Source organism: Tenebrio molitor, chromosome X (assembly GCF_963966145.1).
Source record: "Tenebrio molitor chromosome X, icTenMoli1.1, whole genome shotgun sequence".
NCBI lineage: Eukaryota > Metazoa > Arthropoda > Insecta > Coleoptera > Tenebrionidae > Tenebrio > Tenebrio molitor.
The window spans coordinates 8,758,677-8,779,835 of record NC_091055.1 but is presented as its reverse complement, the minus strand read 5'-3'; the positions used below and the strand labels follow the sequence as shown (position 1 = coordinate 8,779,835).

General features: G+C 37.5%; 4 protein-coding genes across 11 annotated transcripts in view; all 4 read right to left on the bottom strand.

Moving 5' to 3' along the window:
- Nucleotides 1-1,687, bottom strand: part of kcc (solute carrier family 12 member kcc) — a 33,210-nt gene extending 31,523 nt beyond the window's left edge. Inside the window, exon 1 of the mRNA XM_069060516.1 lies at nucleotides 1,337-1,687. Coding sequence (XP_068916617.1) covers nucleotides 1,337-1,487 — 151 coding nt within the window. The 5' untranslated portion in view covers nucleotides 1,488-1,687. The remainder of the gene's footprint in view (nucleotides 1-1,336) is intronic.
- A 608-nt stretch (nucleotides 1,688-2,295) lies between these two features.
- On the bottom strand, nucleotides 2,296-14,595 carry Itpr (Inositol 1,4,5,-trisphosphate receptor). Of its 8 annotated transcripts, XM_069059924.1 has the most exons (30): nucleotides 14,423-14,595; nucleotides 14,071-14,220; nucleotides 13,949-14,019; nucleotides 13,773-13,888; nucleotides 11,859-13,127; nucleotides 11,664-11,807; nucleotides 10,608-11,374; nucleotides 10,406-10,556; nucleotides 10,208-10,355; nucleotides 10,126-10,152; nucleotides 9,688-9,869; nucleotides 9,292-9,630; nucleotides 8,687-9,244; nucleotides 8,432-8,632; nucleotides 7,866-8,375; nucleotides 7,536-7,640; nucleotides 7,145-7,265; nucleotides 6,946-7,088; nucleotides 6,706-6,893; nucleotides 6,540-6,651; nucleotides 6,436-6,468; nucleotides 6,184-6,301; nucleotides 5,901-6,133; nucleotides 4,576-5,842; nucleotides 4,405-4,527; nucleotides 4,009-4,346; nucleotides 3,778-3,955; nucleotides 3,523-3,728; nucleotides 3,303-3,468; nucleotides 2,296-3,247 (listed from the first exon to the last, which is right to left on the bottom strand). In XM_069059924.1, exons 2-30 carry the CDS (start codon nucleotides 14,163-14,165, stop codon nucleotides 2,841-2,843), a joined length of 8,316 nt encoding a protein of 2,771 aa, XP_068916025.1. In that variant the 5' UTR covers nucleotides 14,166-14,220; nucleotides 14,423-14,595; the 3' UTR covers nucleotides 2,296-2,840. The 8 variants fall into 8 exon arrangements, with proteins under 8 accessions (XP_068916025.1, XP_068916030.1, XP_068916026.1 ...); XM_069059929.1 differs by lacking the exon at nucleotides 7,536-7,640; XM_069059925.1 differs by lacking the exon at nucleotides 10,126-10,152.
- Nucleotides 14,596-14,878: 283 nt separating this feature from the next.
- Nucleotides 14,879-16,793, bottom strand: UbcE2H (ubiquitin conjugating enzyme E2H). The gene is made up of 5 exons (XM_069060959.1): nucleotides 16,555-16,793; nucleotides 16,261-16,337; nucleotides 16,042-16,209; nucleotides 15,857-15,985; nucleotides 14,879-15,807 (listed from the first exon to the last, which is right to left on the bottom strand). Exons 1-5 carry the CDS (start codon nucleotides 16,605-16,607, stop codon nucleotides 15,689-15,691), a joined length of 546 nt encoding a protein of 181 aa, XP_068917060.1. The 5' UTR covers nucleotides 16,608-16,793; the 3' UTR covers nucleotides 14,879-15,688.
- A 992-nt stretch (nucleotides 16,794-17,785) lies between these two features.
- Nucleotides 17,786-19,506, bottom strand: Creld (Cysteine rich with EGF like domains). Its single transcript, XM_069060958.1, has 4 exons — nucleotides 19,049-19,506; nucleotides 18,481-19,000; nucleotides 18,195-18,428; nucleotides 17,786-18,144 (listed from the first exon to the last, which is right to left on the bottom strand). Exons 1-4 carry the CDS (start codon nucleotides 19,196-19,198, stop codon nucleotides 17,921-17,923), a joined length of 1,128 nt encoding a protein of 375 aa, XP_068917059.1. The 5' UTR covers nucleotides 19,199-19,506; the 3' UTR covers nucleotides 17,786-17,920.
- Nucleotides 19,507-21,159: the final 1,653 nt, after the last annotated feature.

Here is a 21,159-nt window from a genome sequence, read left to right as displayed (position 1 = left end):
AAAACTGGCGAAGTAATGGAAGAGAAATTCTTCACGTGGAAAAATGACGATCAACTTCTATAACGAGGCGTTTATTGCGACGGAAAATTTCATCAGGAATTTTTAATAACAATTTCACAGTCGAGCTGAACCTGTAAGATCTATCTGCTAATCCCCGATAAAACCGATACTGGAGTTATTAGAACAGAGGTGTAAATTTACGTCAACAAAACTCTCGACCATCGGAGTGGATTTAATTAGACCGAAACCAGCACCACATTACAACAACTCTAAACCGTCAATTAATATTAAATTGAATTATCGAGGGAAGTTATGGACAACCACTTAGGTCAAAGTCGATAAAAGGTTGGACTAAGTAGAGAATTAATGAAGGTTTAAAAATGTCCAGTTAAACGGGAAGTGGGCCATAATTAAATAGAGCGTAGAAGCGAAAAAGTGACGAAAGTGTGAAAGTTGATTAAAAATAAAATTCATTTGGTAAAATAAAATAAAATGAAGAAACCGCGGTGAAATTGCAAATTTGGCGTGATGATGGGGGACAAGTTGATTTAAAATGGTGTTTGGGGGATGACAACATTAATCAATGACAAGGCCACAACCATCCCTCCAAGAGAGTACGAGACGGGGCTAATAAACTTGCATCGAGCAACAAATAGCTATGATTGATGCTTGGTTAATAAATCTGGTATTGGGTTTTTGTCGGTGGAGTGGCTCGTGATGACAGTAATTTAAACGGTGGATCACAGACAGCGAACTACGGGGTGCAATATAAATTGGAGGGGGATTTTTGGGGGTCTCGGTACCTTCCACATCTTCGTATCTTCGCACGAGTCGGATTCCCACTCCGTTCATCCTGTCGATAGGGCGGTTTTCTGCGAAGTGCGTCCTCCGATTGGGGCGCACGCGGTTTACCCGATGGGAATTTTGCGACTACCGCAAAGGTCACCATGTATATGGTAATTCAGAGGTGAATTGATCGACCTGCGTGATTTTTAACAAAGTGAACATCACATCAATCCAAACATTGAAAGATTGTTTTACCGACCCTTTGTTAATTAAACTGAAGTGGCCGTGAACTAAATATTACTAGTCGATACGGTGTACTTATAGATTTATTGACGGAAATAGAAAATTCGTCCTGTAAACACGTGATCGACAACAGGTAGAAACAGGAGGGTAAAACACGCCTCACAAACAACCCTTCCAATGATAATGGAATCAGAGGGGAGACTACTATATACCCTTATACGAACCCAGTTTTCGACTGTCTTACAAATACGAAGAATTACAAGGCAAATTAGTCGTTACAGGCGTAGATTTCGGTGGCGGAATATACCTTGACCGGCAGTCTTCCTGAGGCTGGCGTTGTTGGTTGGTAACAGTTTCTCCGTCGCCCGGTCTTCATCCTCTGAAATACGGGACTCACTGTATTTACCGAAAATACTATTTGGATCTTCCGACTTCGAAACGCGAAATCGTTCCGACATTTTAAAAACAAATCAAATATTAAAATATTATGAACACTGTTTGTTAGTTAAAAGTCTTCGATGCATTCCACAAACACAAAACAATTAATTCAATGCAGCTACTTTTTAAATCAAATTTAATTGACAACTAATGCCAACTTACAAAGTTAAACTGTCTGTAGTCTACACTTTATTGTCAAAGCGCGCACAATTTCTGAAACTGACAGCTGTCAGTATTTATAACAATTTTGTTTACCTTCACTAGCGACATCTGTAACACATGTCAAATCGCCAAGTCGACATGCACTGACATCTGTCCGCGAGTAGCGGTCAACACGGCGTAACGACTACAGTTGGAATTTTTATTTGCTTTCACTTACCTCATGTGTAAATCCCGTAAATACCGACATGAGACGTTCGTGCATTTTCATTCACGATTTTCACGACATCTGTTGCAAAACGCTTGCATTAGTGTAACCTTCAAATGTGGTATAATCATTTAAAAAAACCTTTTTAGAAATCATTATTTAATATTTTCGATTTCAACCTGAAAAATTAACGAATCAATTACATCTTCATAACACAATAAATACTAAATTATTTTTTAAATCTTTCTGGTCCAGGTTTTTATTTTTTTGTTCTTACAACACAATTGTATTCTTCATACTTTTTTGTATCTTATTGAATTTCATATCTACGTACATCTGTACTGTACGTATCGAGAATAGCTTTGAATAACAATCTTTGTTTCTAAAAAAAAAATTGGAAGTAATAGAAATCATTTTCCATACCGTGGAAATTTTGTTGTGAAGAAAAAAAAAACACAAAATTTCGTTAAAACATTTATTCATCTTTTCGTTTAATGTAACTCATAATATAATCAGAATACAAGAGTTCGTGTAGTATGGTTTGGTTCCGCCGTTACGTTAATTTACAATTTACAATGGTTCGTATTTGATGCCGCAAACTGTGACTTCGCAAAATAATCCAGAGATTGAAATAAGGGCGAAGTAATTTCAGCAAGGCTCTTTAACGTATTATAGAACTATATTTCGATAAAATTTGTACACAAGTCTAAAAGTACAACAACAATAAACATTTTTTGAAAAAACAGTACTTAATACAACCCTAAAACCACAACACAGAACATGTAAAGTTGAAACAATCTTGTAGCTACAAAATTTTTAGTAACAGGTTATGCGTTTACACGAGTTGACAGATTTGCAAAATTGCACTATATATTTAATAAGAATTTGAGCGTTACTGAGCTATTATTAGACTATTTAGATAAATGCAGACATCTTGCATTATGTCAATTCACAACAAATTGAGCTTCATGCTCAAGACTAGGACAAGTTATCAACAATACATTCCTCACAGAAGATTTGGCGTTTGCAAATAAGCCGAAGCCGAATTGAGCAAGCCAATTCTTTGCTTCTGCTTGCGTTGTTCCGCCATTTGATCTTTCAACTCCATAAGCTGTTGTGACAAATTAGTGACGAGTACTTGTGTGTTTTCTAGTTGAGCTTGTAGACTTCTCAGTTCGATCTGTTCACCTTCTCCTTCGACCGCTGCTAAAGACATGGCGCGCAACCTCGGAAACCAATCCAGATTCGACGCTTTTACCATGGCGTAAACGTAGCTCTCCGGTCCCGTGAATTCGGTCGGATCTTTCACTTTAGTCAAGACGATAAAGTACAAATAATGCCACATGTTGTGCTCGCATTTTATGTGCTCTTCAAAGCTTACGGTTTTATTATCAAACGCGGAACGATTCAAACCTGCGACACAACCCACGTGAAAAATGTGTTTACACAGCGCGACGATAAAACTTACCGCAAATGAAGCAAGTGTTTTTCAAAATTAATTCTTTCTGTTGCTTCTCCGATCTCAGGTCGGCAAACGTATCGATTATAACACCGAAAATCAAATTAAGTACTATAATGATCACAACAAAGAAGAACAGCAAGTCGTAAACGACCCTCGCAACGAAAAGAGCTTCCTAAACGAAAATATTTTAATTATTGTGTCGTTTCTTTAACGCTAACTTTCTTACTTCACTGCTTGGAGCCCTCAAGATGTCACCAATACCACCACCATTTCGTAATCCTTGATTCAGAGTAGTGACAATGCACATAATTAATGAATCGCACGCTCTCTCTTTCTTTTCTTCACCGGGGTCTACTAACTTACAGTATTGGGCGTCGCCATGAGTATACTTATTGCCAGTGCTGTCCGAAATAGTCTCGCAAATCGGTTCATCTGTAAACTAACTGTCAAAATGAACGGCGGATAATAATGAAAAACCCACCGTTTTTCTTTTTAACACTAACGATAAAATCATCCTTGAAGAACATGTAACCGATGATAGAAAACATATATACGAGGATTAAAGCTAGTACTGCTGTTAAAATAATCGAGCGTCCATTCCGTGTTACTGACCTGATAACATTTAAAAGTGTCTCTTCTCTGTAAACTACATCGAATAACTAAAAATGAAGATAAAAGTGATGGGGGGTACGAGCACTGGCGTTATATTTACCAAAACTGAATAAAAGAAGGGGTGCATTAATAAACCCAACATGCAAAATACGAGATAAGCCAAATGATATACGAGTTCTGCATCAGTGAGTATTTGTTGATAAGTTTTGGTAAGTGTACCGTGATTGCCCATTATACTGACTAGATGTATTCCTTTGAGTAAAATTGTAACGGTGCCCAGAAGCCACAATGTCGGTTCTGGGCCTAGAGAGAATATCAGTCTCAGAATAGTGGATGCTACTAGAGTTCTTATGCCTGTCTCCCTAGGTAAGGTGACAACGATAGCGGTCGATGCCAACATCGCAACCCAAATCAATACCGAAATGCTGGAACTGATTTCTGCAAGAAAAATCTAAAACTGTACCACGACCGTCGACTCCGAATCCGGTGTACTTACTAGGTAACGTGTCTTCGAAGGGATAGAAGAAGGCCACAATTAAATTAATAAGTACAGCACAATTAAAGAGAATATTGCTCCACAATGACATGTAACTGCTAACCCAAAACAACACCGGTTGCGCTGAAATTCGAATTTGAGTCGTCTGCAAGAAAATCTCCGTTCGATTACCTCTCAGCTTCTTTTGCCACTTCATCTCGTTAAACATCGAATCCGTCCGTTCGAAAAAATCAACGACTTTCGTCCCCTGATCGTCCCTTTCGGCCGTATTCAACACTCTGATTTTCGTGTCAGTCGTGATGTATTCGCAGATCTCGGGAATGGGAAAGACGATTTGTTCCAGCGTTCGATCGTGTCTCACGATTTCGATTTGAGCGGTGTGAGTGGCGTAGTAGACCAGCGCCTTCTGGATTTTCGGATCGCTTCCAAAATCCACCGGTTTGAGCAGCGCCGCCAGTTCTTTGTTGTGCTGGGCCAGCTGGTGACAGAGGATGTAGATGTTGTGGCCCACTTCCTTGGGCGAAACGGCGTCCTCCACGCTGCCGTCGTCGACTTCCTCGTCGTCCTCGGCGGTTTCTTGGTGGAATGCGCGACAAGCCACGTCCACCAGCTGCTTCGGGTTCATATTGTACAAGATTCGCTCGGCGTTCTCGCTGTCGCCGCGACTCTCCATTATGGCGAGCAACAGTTTAGACGCGTTGTTCTTCAGTTCCAACACCAAATCCATGCGAGACTTGCCGAGCGGGTTGATGTCGTTCAGAATTAGAGCAGTTATGATGTCTAATCCGTTCGACTCGTGCGTCGCTATGCAATTCTGGTTTTCGTGACAAGGTCCTTGGCAGTATTCGGTGAGCGTTTCTAGCGTTTGATTAATTAGAGAGACGTTGTTTTCGTTTATGTATAGTCCTAACAGTCCTAAACCGCCAGTGGTTGAGCCACAAATACAATCCAGAAACATCAAAGTTTCCGACACTAGATTATAATTAGTTTTATTATTTTGATTACGTAATAGATTCTGCAACGCAGGATTGTGATTTTCGCAGAGAAGTTGCAAAAATCGCAAAATCGGCTGCATTATAAGTACTTTATTGGATAAACTGCTTTGATCGTCTCGATCTCTGTGTTTCTCCAGCTTCTCAGCTAACAAATCTTCGAACGCTGACGCCGTCCCGGATGTCACCGTTCCGTCTTCGCCAACCGCCATATTACGAATTTGTGCGTACGCTTGTGAAGTTGATTCCGCAGCTCTGCTCAACTCCTCCCTCAGTTCGTCGCTTATAAGGATCCCATTCGATTTACCTCCCTGTTTCTTCGACGTTTTATCTAAATCCTTCCCGTCTTGCTTATCTTCGTGCGCTTTCGCTGCAATGTCCGAAGTGTTGACGCTCACAGTCGACTTTATTTCCTGTTGCGAACCCTTCATTTTATCGTAAAATACCTATTAAAAAAACAGTAACGTAAGAACACCAGACCAACACCGGATGACGACGACATACCCTGAAGAAAGCCTGACTCAAGTCCCCTCCTAACAACTTGTTGAACATACTTTTCTGTATGATGGGATTTCCACCTTCCAAGAGAGCAATTCCTAACTCCACCGCCTCTCCGAATATAGACGGAGAGTTCACTGAATTTATCACCAATTCGACAACCAAATCCGATGCTCCTTCCCTATCCAGATGAGTTTGAACCTCGTGCAAAGTTCGACCGGCACGACTCAACACTTTCGCTAATTTGTAAAGAAATTAGTTGAGATAGATTAAACGAAGACAACATTACCTCCTGGACCGTGCATGACCGACGACAACTGGTAAGTACGCAACTCTATTGTGTCATGTTTTTGGACAAAAGCTTTGCCGAAGTATCTTGCCAGCAAGCTATTCCTTAAAACGTCACCCTATAAATTATGTAATTTTAGAAAGAAATATTAAGCGTGATTTGCAACATTAAACAATAAACTGTGTAAGATTGCACATAGTGGAAAGGGAATTTTGGCTCTCGATAAGCACAAAGAAACAAACATAACCATACCATATCATTTTCAGATTTTTCACTTTTATCATTCTGAGCAGCATGTTAAAGATAGATAAATAAATAAATGTAACTACCAATAAATACAATTAACAAAATTTAACCTTCTCTCCGTATTCGGGGTCGATCGCCATCATCTCGCGTAACGTCTTTAGAACTTTCACGCACAACTTCTCTTCCTTTTCTTCCAGTAACGTTTCGGTATGTTTAATAAGTCTGAAAAATGAGACGAGTTGCAGATTTGTGCGTGAGCCGATCGAGTTAATTTACCGTCTGATAAATCCCCCACTTTCACATTTTTTACGAGATTCTGTTCCTGGTGGAAACAATAATTCGGGTCGATATAACACATCAACTAAAAGACTCAACTCTGATTGTACGAGAGGTTTCAATTGGTCCTCGAGCAGTGACACTATATCTTGCAACCCTTCAATAATGCTTCTATCCAAACGCATCAACTGCGAAATCACGACTCTGTCATTTTGTTTCACTAGTTGCAGCAGAACATACCTGAGACTGGGACCTTTCCATTTTTGGAGTCTTCGACGCTTGCAACCACTTACTGGTCTGTCTCGTCAGAATTGTTGCCTTATTAAACATCGCGGCTACTTGGCTTTCCAGGTCGAGCGGTATGGCAATTCCTCTGTTTTTTGCTGAAAAACAGTTATTTTAATATTGAAGAAGCGTACATTTTGTTTGTTGAACTGACCCACTTCGGACAACGTGCGGATACAATTTTCAACGTTGAAACGTTGAGAAGCCGCTAACCAAGGACACTGAGACACTCTGAATGCTGATTGTAACAATTGCACAAAAATTGGTTGTCTTGTCTGCAAAATATCGTGATAATACAATTTTTTTTACTTGTGTTGCTGGGGCAAAAGACGTAGCAAAAATGTCAAGACGCTTAGATCCTCTTTTAAGTCACTTCTAAAAATTAAGCACAAACATGCATGACACCCTGTTAGAAGCCACGATCGATAATTCGTTAAACCAGTTCGATGGGCACAAAAAGCGGAATCAATTAATAATCAATCTCTGAGTCAGAGGTGGAATTAACGATTGATTATTAGGTGATCGAGAAAGCAACTGATACTTACATTAGAAGAAAATGGCGATTGTTTGAGCGGAACGTTAACAGAGAACGGATCATAATCGTCCATTGTAGAATCGCTCCAGAAAACCCTTGCTTCATGCAGATGTTTCTAATAGAATCCCCATTAAAAGGCACCATAGAAAACGCCAGTTGTTATATTGATAGTTTTTCAAAATAAATAAATAAATAAATTAAAATAACTACTCTAAGTGCACAACATCCAATAAAAACTATCAATACAAACATAAAAAAATGTGTACTGAATAAGCACAAGATGAAATACCCAAATAAAAGCACATGCACCCTAGATTCATAGATTTTGACAAGCCTGTACCTGTACTGTGGTGCTTTGGTCTGAAAATGGGCTACTAAAGAAAGTTGAAATAATGTTCATGACACAGTTTGTGACGTAATTTTCCAACGCTTTGTCAGGGTGTTTTCTATCTGTGGGGGCGGTTGCTATATCGGCCATATCCACAAGAAATGATTTTTCGAATAGAGTCCACATGTGGTTCGACGTATAAATTTCTTTCATTTCTACTTCCGTGTCAATATAACAGTGATTCAAAAATCCTACGTAGGCTTCCTTAACTTCTGGGATACAATCAGTATGAGTTACCATCGCAACAATATCATCCAATGGCAGTAAACTATGACACTTAATTTCAGTATATACATTTTTACCCATAGTACAACACGCCAGCAGTTTCACCAACTCCACGTGATACTTCAACGGACTACCCTCGTCCATGCAATGTCTCTCCGAACGCATCATTTCAATAAAATGATTAAACGACGCCTTATCATTATAGAAAACTAAAACGTCTTCACCGGCATTGATCAACTGAAATCATCAATTAATAATAATAAATAAAACACCGAAACAATACACCAACATACTTCTTGCATGACCATGTCTTGGCTTTTCCTGATAAACTGATTCTCAGCCTTGACTATGGTTTGCAGAAATTTCAAATATTGCACGTGCCGTCCGTGACTCTCGATGCAATGCACAAAATGTTGTATGACTTTTTCGTTAACTTCATTGCACAACGTTGAATTGTCTTGAAAGATTGCACAAACAGTTTGAGCTTCCCTAATCTAGACAAACCGCAAAAACTCACAAAACTCACTATTTCAACTGGAATTACTTACCCCTGGATTTAAAAACAAATCCAAGTGCTTGAACAGCAGAACTTGATTCTGTTGATTGCCTAAACAAAAGTTTTGGAGAAATTCGTGAGCGAGTCTCATCAATTCGTTCATTCTGATGTCTTCTTTTTCGTCGTAAGGTACCTGAAGCAGATCCAGAACAACCGTGTGAACCCCAACGTTTCTCAACAATCGCTGTTCGTGTTTTCTCGGCTTGATCATTCCACTTGGGGATCCCTGCGTGCACAATTTATTCATCCTGATCAAAATTTGTTGAATTTTTTTATATTCATCGGCTTGTTCCGGGTGCAGAGGAGGCCCAACGTCCAAGTTTATCGCAGATCCTTTCTTCTCTAAAACACTAAGAGTTGTAGTTTTCGTCGAAGATACATCTTCTTCCTCTTCTTTATTTTTTTTACTGCTGCTCGTACTATGTTCTTCTACACATTTAGACTTGTACACCCACAATTCAGACTTTTCAACTGATTGTCTTAAAACGTCTAAGTCAGCCTTTATTTGCTTATATGATTCTACGTCGCTATCAGATACTAATAATTGTACCTGAAGATTAAAATGTCAATTGTAACACTCCCAAAATGTACGAATACCTGTCTGAAAGCTTGTAAAACTTCTTGTCTTTGACTAAAGTGTCTGAAAAGTAGATGCAACGCCCCCGACACCAAAGGCGGGTAGTCGTGCATTGTGAGATGCAGCAAAACCCTCAAGAACGTTCGACCACCGTGTCCGTCTAGATCTAACACTGCACATTCTTCACTGCTACCGAAAATCCCTTCCGCTTGACTCCCGATCAATTCCAGATCGATATTTTTTTGACCCAAATTTAACGAATCCCCACCGCTATTATTCTTTTCGGATTCGTCAAATTCTTGCTTGAAAATACTAAGAAGGCAGCTTATGCGATAATCTAAACGGACATCAAGAATAAACTACAAACAAATCGTGTCACATTTTTTTTTAGAAAAGACCATTCGAGGCGAAATTACTTGCAAAATTTCTATGATTTTCAGTTTTGTGTCCATAACAAGCGGATATTCCTTCATGTATTGAGAACCTTTCCCGTGTTGGCCTGCATTAGTGCTAACTACTGAACGACCCACTGGCCCCAAGGCTAATGACGTCATCACAGCTCCCATATCTCCGATTGTTCTCAATACGCCCCCCTCAGCTGTTTAAAAAAGAACCACAACAAACGTAAAATATCGACAAAACAAAAAGAAAACAAATGCTGTCGAGTACGTGTACACATAATGTCTACAAGAAGGAACAATGAGCGATAAGCATATAAGGGTAGGAACACGTGTATACGCACTCATTGAATAACAAATTTCACTGTTACAGCTCATTCTTATGAGTAGTGAAACATTCTGTTAATGGCGTTATTAAAGCAAAACACGCACACGCACACACACACAAATTTGTACCTCTTTCATCCAGTAGAGAGTCTCCAGCTGCGTAAAAAAATAGCGGTGACTGATTGATAAAATGAGATGTTGTAAAACTTACAATCTATATCTCCTGTAGGTAGTCGACCATCAGCAAAATCATTTTCAGAAACACAATCCAAAATACTTAGCAATGTTTTTGTTAATCTAAGCAAATCAGAGAAACTATAAAAGCCAAAATAGATTAATTCTCTAGCTAGTTTCACAACCTAAAATTGAAAAATCAATCCAAACCACACCAAATCAAGCTCTCACGAACCTCAAACGTCAACTTGTTTTGCTCTTGATCGGCAAACGACCACATTTTTGCGACGACGTTACAGAGGTAGTCTTCGACGAACGCAATGGTCGAGCAAAATCTCGCACGGACCGCTTCTTTGTTAGGATCGGGCGTTTTATTGCTATCGTAGCTATAACAGCAACGTTAGAGAAAGAAAATACCGCACACTCCGTCGCCTTACTCGTTGATGGACATCTTTGATGGTATTTCTGACCACAAGCGTGCGTACTTCACGGGCGTCACCGGTTCTTGCGGATCTCTGTCGACGTGTAGATGCAACATGAGACGACAAAACGACGCTCGAAGATCAAAATTGACCGACTCGTCGGCCATACATTTGAGTATTAACTCGATATCTAAGTGCGGTGAGAGATTGTTCAACGCTAAATACTGCCTGTTCAAGCACATGTTTGAAAATAAATCTAACTGATGTCTATAATAATCTAATATTGCTTGGTCATCTCTGCTGCCCAACTTCGCGTTCTTGCACAATTCGCCCAGCGACATCGACTTCTGACGATTGTTCCACAACAGAATTATCTGACACTCTTCCACGACGGTAATCAACTGTTCCAATTCCGAATCGTCGCTCTCCAAATTGTGCTCTTCGCTAACTTCCTGCACTTCCACTTGGGTCTTCATCATGCGCGTTTCTATCAAAATGTCGGAATTTTTTTGACTTAACACACTCTTACAGATCAGCTCTTGAGTCACCGGAATCGCCTTTTTATTCGATATGCACAAATCTGAGAGGTAGTCTAGAAAGCGAGACTCCCAGTTGCTCATGTTTTTCCTCACCAAACCCACGAAAGTCTCGATTTCAGCCGGAGTTATGTGCTTTTCTAACAGCTTGCGGTTGTTGTGCAACAGGGCCGTTATAGTATCCTCGGCCAAGATGTCGTACCCGATTTGTTTCTGCATAAACCCGAAATGTTTCGCGATGTACTCCTACAAACAGAAACTTTGATTCTTTAGACCCCCACTTACTCCAGCTGAAAGAAATCTGTAGTACTCTCTCAAATGCAGATTAAGTAACAGAGAAAACTGTCGCTTCTCCTCCCTGTACTGAATTATTTTAAGAGCAATCAACTAATTTATTTACTTAAAGGAAAAATAGATGGTACAAATTATGAAATTATTTTTTTGTCCTTCAGAAATTATTATTTTATCTTCGTAATTTTTGGACGTGCCTGTCTGCGTACAGAACACTCTTAAAAATTAAAAACGCACGCCCTACCTGATTTTTCCTGTAATCCTGTTGGCTCAATCGCAATATCCTGTAACACAATCTGAAGATGTATTTGTAAGCTGCGTGTCTGGGATCGTTCAGTTCTTCTATTTTCAAGAACGGTCCCTCACCGTTCGTGTCCAAAAACGGTCCCTAGAAACGAGAAATGATATTTTTCGCGTAACTGGAGGCGTCGGGACGCACCTGCAGAATTTTAAAAAGTTGCTTAAGAATCGCTTGTTCCCTTAATAATTTTGGTCTATCTCTATTGGGGTTGGTGACGACTAATTCTAGAGCTTCGGTTTTGTTTTGTTCGTTTTCCAGTTCGGCTACAAAATACACGATATCCTGCAAAAGCGTGGTCAACGCTCGTCTTTCGTTATGTGAAATGGTCCCTCTTTCCAGTTTGACAGATAGCGCTGAGAGTAATTTACATGCGTCATTTGCGAAATCTAAGTCGCGTACTTCTACTGGCGAAACGGAAATTAAAGCGAAAGCTTCTTTGTCTTCTTTCATGACGGCACATCCAACTTTGGACATCACAGGTTTTTCTTCGTCCTTGTCGATAGGTATGGACGTGGAATGGACCCAACTGTTGGTGAACAAGTGATGTAATCTGACGTAGCTGGACTGCGGAACGAGCGAATCTCCTCTAGTCAGACTCGTTGGGTCTAACTCGAACAAAGAAGCGATTTCGTTGGGGTAAGCGACCGGGACCAAGTGATAGACGGCAGAATCCGCCGAATCTGCCCTAAGTTTGCTCCTCATCTGATCCGTCGCTTGGTCGTTGTCTACGTCAGCGGCTAAGTACTGTCCAGTAGCGAGATGCTTGAAGCGAAAAAGCGAATCCCAGTGACCGGCGCCGCCGCGGCACGGGTCGTGCTGGACCACCTCCACCTCCCAGAGAGCCTTGCTGCTGGTCGCGGCGGTAGCACTGGTACGTCCTGTGGTTCGCAGGAACACATGATGCGTCTTTTTGTACTCGTCCATAGTCAAAAACTTCTCCTGTTCCGCGTGAAACAAACGGACCACGTCGCCGCCTTTCAGAATTTCGTCGGAATTTTCGCGGTGCTCCATGAAAAGCGTCACCTTCCAAGAGGTGCTCCCGTTGACGACGTTCACCTCTTTGCACCCGGGATTGTCCGGTAGTTCGTGGTTGGCGGCCACGTGTAGTACTTGCTGGCCGGCGTTCACCGGATTCAAGATGACCTTGTCTCCGAGAACGATGTTATCACCGGTCGCCCGCAATTTGTAAAATGGTAAAATGTAAAACCACGAACCCTCGTTACCGTTACCGTCTAAGTACACTCGCATTGCGTTTTTTTCAAGAAGAGCAGGCAATCTTTTGTTTACGGTTAAGTACTTGTTTGACTTCAAATGAAGAAGTTGTACCACGCTTCCATATTGAACGTTGCTTCCCAAAAGTTTTTTATTCTCCGTCTCATTTTGCTTTTTCTCGATTTCGGCCGCGTGCTGTAAGTTTACAATTCACGCATCAAACATTTATTTCTTTTTTTTGTTCTCGGGTAAAAATACAACTATTACGCAGGTTTTAAAGCAAAACAATTATAATTGGATTTCTTTCATTGAATAAGCGATACTACCTAATCAAGTTTGTTGCCATAAAAATTGACCCTCACGTATGTTTTTATACAACGACAATATTCAAAATACCATTGTTTAAGAAAAAAAATTCGTAATTTTCTTTGTATATTTTTTATTATTTGAAATGTATTATAACAGCGCATAAACTGGCGTCAGGTGCCTATTGCTAACCTTCATTAGAAGCATTATTTATTTTTAATATAAATAAAAATGAATTTATAATAGAAAACTTGTATACCCAGATTTCTTTATTATTTCACTAAAAATATCACAAAATATTTATGAACATCCTACAGACGATATTTATAGTTATTTGGATGTCTTAAATGTTTAGGTAAAAATTAAATTTAAGGGATAAAAAACAATTAGCTTCAGTAAATTTTAAATTTTAGTTAAGTTTGGTACAAAAGAAGCCTTGAAAAAAGAAATAAGCTTGTATATGCAGATGTAAAAAATTTAGCTGCTTATGAATTTAATGTTGCACAAAAAAAATTATTAAAGATATGTACTTACGTGCAATCTCTTCAACAGGTTGGTATCTGTGTTTGAGCCCATACTCTGTTTTGCTGCTTTCCAAAACTGTTTTTGAGCAGAATATCTGTTCATGGGACATATTTTGAAAAGACAATCTGAAATTAAAATGTGTTTTTTTTTTATTATTGACAAAGTCCAGGTGTGTAATGTATAACCTCTGAACTTCTTAGGTGGATTGGATAGATCTCCTGCTTCAGGACAGACCACTGACCGATCATCTACTAACCTAAAAGAAAAACAATCTTTATTTGGTCATGAAATAATGTCATTTGCTTACCCCAAAGTGCTGAGGAATCCACTAACTGTACCTTCTGCATATAAGGACACAATGTCACCTAAATGCAGAAGGCTCGACGATCCCATTTCATTCATTTTGTTGATTTACTGGTGGTTTTTCAATGTTCCAGCATTGCAAACAGTGTACATTCTAGGAATGAAAATAGGATGTTTGTTAATATACGTTTTCCCGAGAAATCGATTGTTTGAATTATTTATTGTGAATCGATACGAGATGTGATAAAAAATTAGATTGTTAATGGTGTAATTCAACAAATTACGATAAATTATGAACCAACAAAACAAAAAAATTATTATAAAAATTAGGTTATGTGGTTAAAATACCAACTTACGGATGTAATCGATAAAAATTCTTCCGTTTTCTTTATCTTCAAGTTATAAGCGACATATCAAATTAATTTTCATTAATATTTAGCGCAGATAAATAGAAAATTTCGCATAACACACAATTTGCTTACACTACACAGCAAAGAAACAAACCTTAGAAAACAGAGACAGATAGTGATGAGTTGCTCAGATTATCTGTATGTCATTTAATCGATGTACTAAAGAGAGAGGGAGAGAGAGGGACGATATGTCCGTTTTCGTTGCCTTTAACGCAACCAAACACTCAGAAACCCGTCCAAATAGATTATATTATACGTCCAAAACAGTGAACAATAAATTTCCTGGTTCATTATTTACCTCAAATATCTCTAAATAAACTTGTCTTTGAGATAGATACCATTGTAAATATTTAAATGTGGAAAATATTTTATAAAAACCGTTGGGTTAATAATAGTCAGACATAATAAATTTAGTTCTTTATTACTGTTAAATGCTACCAAATGACCTACACTTATTATCTTAGTAATAATCAAAAATTACAAATATTTTCGTGATGTGGATCATGTTTTATGGACAATGTTACTCTTGTTTTGATACAAGAACAAAAATATCAAAACAAAATTTGACTATTTCAATGTGCAAGTACTGATGTTGAAATTACACTTATTAAAAATATATTAAGTTTAAATAAGACACAATATTTAATGTATATACAATGAGACCATAATGATATCAATGGTGTAACTTGAAAAACGTTAATACAAGTGACAACAACTTATATCTATTGCACTAACTAAATTTGTAGAGGAAATATTATACTGTACAAAATATTTGTTATAAAGAATTGCTAAAAAGAAAAAGTACACATCACAAAAAGTTGATTTGGTCTTTCTGAATATGACTCGTCGATTAGTTGATGTAATAAAATTAGTAAAACTTTTTGTGATGTGTACAAAATCGAAATTTCCCCTACTTTTCACTAATCTATAAAATAAATATGTTGCTACGCTCATATCATCACAATATTAAACTTAATAAGGCAAATTAATGAGATATTAAGTGTTACTACAACTAATTTTAAGCTTAATAAGAGAAAATTAATTTATTTCTTTGAAAATTAAGCAATTCGAAAACTGTGCAACATAATAAACTCTAAAAAATGCAAAACAACATATCTCAAACCTAATGCACATCACATATAACACAAAAAAGAATTTGTTGTTCATAGCCAAGAGAGGATTGAGCGAATTCACAAGTATAGACAGCCAGCGTTATAATTCCATATCCTCTGCTTCATTTTCTGAAAAATCTGACATGGTGGATTCACTATCTGAACTGACGTTCTCTTGACCTCTTAACGCCTCTTCAGTTGCATACTTACGTACATACTCTGAAAAATTCCAAAAAATACAACTACATATTTTTGTGTGTTCTATTACCAGAGACTTTCTTCTTGTACTCTTCTGGTTTATGTAAATACATTGCTGCTGCATCCCCATTTAAGGGGTCAATTGGATTCGGATAAGTTAACAATTGTGGAAGAAATGATTCAAAAATATTTGAAAGATCTAAAAATTAAAAAATTGAAAAAAAAGAAATGCAAAAGTAAAATCAATACTTTTACCATATAATGCTGTCCAGGCTTGATTGATTACATCTAAACAGACAGTGCCTGAAACTTCATCTATATTTGGATGGTACACTCTATTCATAAATCCTATACTAGGTGATTTAAAAGGGTAGTGTTCAGGCAAATGAACACGAACTTTCCACACTCCTCCCTCATAAGGAGCTGTAATTTAATGGTACAGTAAGTGGCTGATTTATGTGAAAAATCACTCACTCCCCCTGGGCCCATAAAATTTGACACAAAATTCGTTCAGCCCCCCAAGTATCGTGACTTCATGTTTGCTTTCGATTCTATGACAAGTTAAGGAAGAAAATATCACAATAACATATTGTCAGGAATCTTGTGCTTGTTCATGTATATAAATAGCTCACGAATTCGCTAAACGGAGTACGCACCCAAAAACTGAATGGCCCTATTACGGAATCCCATAATGTGCAATTTCTCAATCAGCTGATACAAAGGATAATGTTGTTGTTTACATTTGGATCACACACAAAGAAAGGATACAGTTTAATAACATCTGTGTCCATACGTCGTTTTCCTGCACTTGGAGACGACATACTTCTATTGTCATAAAAATATTACCATGAATTTAATATCCCACCAAATTCCTTTTCTTTCGAGATAAGAACCACTTGAAGAACACAATGGCCGTGGCGAAAACCCAACAACGATTCCAACCAACCAATCCACATACGAATTCGAAGAACCTTCACGTTTAACAACAAACTCCCTACTGCCTCCCTCATGCGCATGATTCGCCTTATTGGGGGGGAAAAGTCTTATTCGAACAGTTCGAACAAAATGACAACCAAATTTCCACAAATTGCCTACAAATCATTACATTCCACGATTTAACATTGTACATTCCACCACAATTCAAAACCTTCCACGCACACGCTTCACAGATCGATCATCGACTCTTTTCCAATATCTGGCTTATTTTCAAGAGATCTGTCATGAACCGTTTTTTCTATTATTCACGCATGGTTTTAAATAATGCTTGTTGTGGTAAATCCGTAAATCGTAGGCCAAATGATCCTACTGAAAACTTCGAATAAGGGGGCGGTGAAAATGCTAATGTACAACATGACTCTGCTATTTCTGAAACATTCTATTTTTCTAAATTGTCATTCATAGTCAGAGACGTCACGAAATTACACAGTGTTTGTGCAAAATTTGAATATCCACTTAAAATGGCTAGGAGAACCGCGGAATTTAATTAAGGATATTTAAATGTCATATGTAGATAGGTACTGTTAAGAACCTTGAATACTACTTAATTTTTTATTATCGTAATTTATTTTACATTTGCAATAATTCGGTAAATCTAAAATTTTATTTTTAAATTAGAATATGTATTTATACCTATTTAACATTACCAAATAAGTCCCTTGTTCATTCAAATAATATTATTTAACCAGAACGAAAATTTTACCGTACATATTTATGCCTTTGATATCAAAACTAAAAATTCAAATTTCTTTGTCCGAATTTAGCCGTTTTTGAGTTAATTTAGTTTAGATACCGCATGATTTTTCAATATGTTAGTTACATTTTTTTGTATTTGTTTAAATTCAAATTCTTACGTCTTAAGAATGATCTTTATTTAAACAACTTATTTTTACTGTTTTCATAATTGTACATTGAATATGCAACCAGTTATACACACCCAGTATCTATACAAAGGAACCTGAACTTCATGAAACAATGACACAGCATAGCAAAAAAATACAGATTTTGAAATTAAGGCGTACATTTAGTACGGACTATTTATTGGTAAAAATAAAACCTTGTAACGTTTAGGTAACATCGAAAAATCACATTTTACATAACATTAATTTAAATTAAATTAATTACATTACAAAGTTGACTATTGTGAATGTAGTATTTGTTCAGCTAAGCCATCAGTTTTAGGAGTAGGTGGAGAATTGAGAACGTACTCAGAAACAGATATATAAATTGCAACTGCAATCCCAATAACAGCAGCTAGAGTAGTATTTTTATTTAAAATAATGCATGTGGCAACACAAAGGCCTAAATATGTCATATATCTGGTCAGAAAAACGTGTTGTTTGCGACTTTCTTGTTCTGCATCTGCAATACAGAAAAATTATAAACAATTAAATTAATACAAAAATTATTACCTGTGCACATATTATCAACTAGAACATAGCCAGCTGCACATTGAGTACACATATCTGGTCCATCTCCTGTACATCCAACACAAGCTCTATCACAGTCTAAACATTTAAATGAGCCTTCACTGTTGACACAAAACTGATTCTTTTTGCATGGAGACTGGGAACCTGCACACTCATTTACATCTAAGCAAGTATTTTCTTTATTCATTATCCAACCTTCTTTGCATTTAACACAACCTAAAATTAGAAATTTAAGGTTGTTCATAATTTAAACACAAATATTTCTTACCAGCTGAACTAGCTTTGGTGCAAGGGCCATCACAGGAAATATGACACTTTGCACATAATATTTTATTATCATCTTTGTAAGCTTCATAGTAAGTTTCTGAGCAAGAACCACATGTTTCACCTGTATAACCTACATCACAGGTGCATTTTCCATTTCCTTTCCTGGTACCAGCTCCTTTACATTTGCCATTATTACTGCAAACATTATCTGGAAAACCTTCACAAGGGGTGCAATTTGTACCATAATGTAGATCAGGGCAGCAATGTTTGATGGTGTTAATACAAAAATGTTTGTATAAATCTGGTTCTTCTGATTGTTTATGGAACCACCAGTCTTCTATTTCTGAATCATAATGTTCGTGGAGAGAGTAACACTGATCTTTACCCTCAACAACATCTGAGCATACATTTTCTTGAATTTCAACTAACCGTATCTCACTGGTAGCATAAGAGCCCAGTTTTTCTTCTTCCCAAGCTGTATCACCCCCTTCATACTTGCCCTTCTTTGTCCTTTCAATTCCCTAAACTCTATAAATAATTTGAAATTTTTAATTTTCCTATATACACACCTTTTTAAAGGATTCTACAAATACTTTGCAAGCCCTACATGGTGGTAATTTTGCCGATTTGACCGACTCCTGTTTTAATGTACTTGACACGTAATGAATATTTGAGGTTATATTTACGATCACAAACAACACCAACAGCTTTCTTATCATTGTTAACAGCACTGGAATGTAGTCTTCAAACAACTTGTAGTCTATTTCAACAAATGTTTCTCAATTTCAGCTGATTTACAACAACACAATTTCTAAATCTAATCATACTGCTTTCTCGTCTTCGCAAAAACCTCGAATTATAAATTATTACGGAACTAATCGACCAATCAGAGACGAGCACATGGTCGCATGCCCTGTAAAACTATAGAATATACATGAAAGATATACAAATCACCATTGACGTATTTAATCCGGTTATCACGTTTATGTAATTTAATCCAACACCACCGAGAAATAAGGCCAGATGGCGAAAAAGAAGGCAGTCTGTGACGTCAGCACAAGTAGTCATAACAGCGTGCGCAGAACATTGAGTAAAGCTGGCCAAGCCAAGCCAAGCTGGCAAAGCAAATGAGCAAAACGGTGATCTCGTGGTGATTTTAAACCCAAGCGGTGATTTAATAAAGTTCATCTTCACTTATATGTGATTTATATCTTCATATATCATGCCGTTTCGGTGTTGTGCGCCCAACTGTAGGGGAAATTACCCTGGCGGCCCTAAAGTTAGCCTCTTTAATTTTCCAAAAGACAAAGACCTGAAGGCCCGATGGGTGCAAGCGATTAAAAGGCAAGGAGAAAATGGTAAAAGTTTTGTCCCAACTGCATCTTCAAAGGTAAGAACAAATTTTTTTGTGTAACATATCGTGAGTTAAATACACACTTACAGGTGTGTGAACTGCATTTTCATGAGCAGGACATTCTTCGGTTCACAACCATGCATGACGAAAAAACAGGAACGATTTTGAAGGCTCCCCTTAAATATCCTCGACCTGCACCTGGTATTTTTTTAGTGTTATATAAGTATTTAGTTTAAATAAAAAAATCTTTAGGTGCTGTGCCTGTTCACGTCCTCAATAGCCCATCATCATCGGCTGTGCAGAACGACCCGCCTCGAAGAGAGGCTCCCAGTACGAAAAGGGCTCGTTTAGATTCTGAAAATCTCAGCAATGCTATTGCTGCAAGCTTGGAAACACATATAAATTATGAGCAAGCGAAATCTTTCCAATGATGATGATATTGAATCCATACATATGTGGCCAATAATAACGTTCATAGCTGGTTATTGTTCATTTGCATGCAATAAAAAAATAAAATGTCAGTACTGTGAAACGTTTTTCGTTTCTAAGAAAGATGATCTTGTTTTTGAGGAAAGTAATGAAATACCAACGTCTTTCATTACTGCCAAAAATAGAGGGGGTTTACAATATCCCAGTTACGATGTAGTACGCTGCTTTTCAATAATTTATATTATTGTAACAAAATTAATATCGGGGGAATATGAAAAAGATTTTTTGGCTTTAAACCAGCATAAGAACGTAATAGCAAAGCTGGGTTTACCCATTTTGGAAAATCAGGATATTTTTCTTGGACATCAATGTTCTAAACATAATAAAACTCTAATATTTAAGCATATAGTAAGTTGTAGTGTAAATACTCTTTTAAATAATTATGTTCGAAACAAAAATGATGTTATTGTAAGAAAAAATATGCCTCAATGTAAAAGAGTCAAACCTACTTAATGTATGGACTATCTCAATAAAAATTTGTTGCAAACACCGTTCTTAACACTAGCCTAAAATACAAGTGATGCGTTCTTTTATTCTTGACCATAATTTTGCTTATGGGCCCTTTTTCGGTCAACACCTTAATTGTTATTATGTTTAATCAATATATGAAGTAATAAACTATTTTTCAAGTTTGGCGTTTGTTCGATGATTTGAACTAACCCGCTCAGTCTGCCTTGCCTATATGCGCTAAACGACATCATGACTACTCGTGATGACTCATACTTCACGTCATCAGGCCTTGATTTTCGGTGGTGTTGTTTAATCTATATCAGAAAAAAAAAACATAATCCGTTAACATCTTGATTTTACGTTTAGTTGGTAATTGATTATTTTCAT

Bases quoted from the DNA above. Each gene is read 5' to 3' on its own strand.
- Itpr (XM_069059924.1), bottom strand. From the start codon at position 14,165: ATGAATGAAATGGGATCGTCGAGCCTTCTGCATTTAGGTGACATTGTG. The intron at 7,641-7,865 runs GTACAGGCTTGT...GGATTCTATTAG, and splicing joins ACCAAAGCACCACAGTACAG to AAACATCTGCATGAAGCAAG. The intron at 5,843-5,900 runs GTATGTCGTCGT...TTTTTTTAATAG, and splicing joins TGAGTCAGGCTTTCTTCAGG to GTATTTTACGATAAAATGAA.
- UbcE2H (XM_069060959.1), bottom strand. From the start codon at position 16,607: ATGTCGTCTCCAAGTGCAGGAAAACGACGTATGGACACAGATGTTATT. The intron at 16,210-16,260 runs GTGAGTGATTTT...ATTAAATTACAG, and splicing joins ATTTTATGGGCCCAGGGGGA to CTCCTTATGAGGGAGGAGTG. The intron at 15,808-15,856 runs GTAATAGAACAC...GGAATTTTTCAG, and splicing joins GTACAAGAAGAAAGTCTCTG to AGTATGTACGTAAGTATGCA.
- Creld (XM_069060958.1), bottom strand. From the start codon at position 19,198: ATGATAAGAAAGCTGTTGGTGTTGTTTGTGATCGTAAATATAACCTCA. The intron at 19,001-19,048 runs GTGTGTATATAG...TATAGAGTTTAG, and splicing joins TTGTAGAATCCTTTAAAAAG to GGAATTGAAAGGACAAAGAA. The intron at 18,429-18,480 runs GTAAGAAATATT...TTCTAATTTTAG, and splicing joins CACCAAAGCTAGTTCAGCTG to GTTGTGTTAAATGCAAAGAA.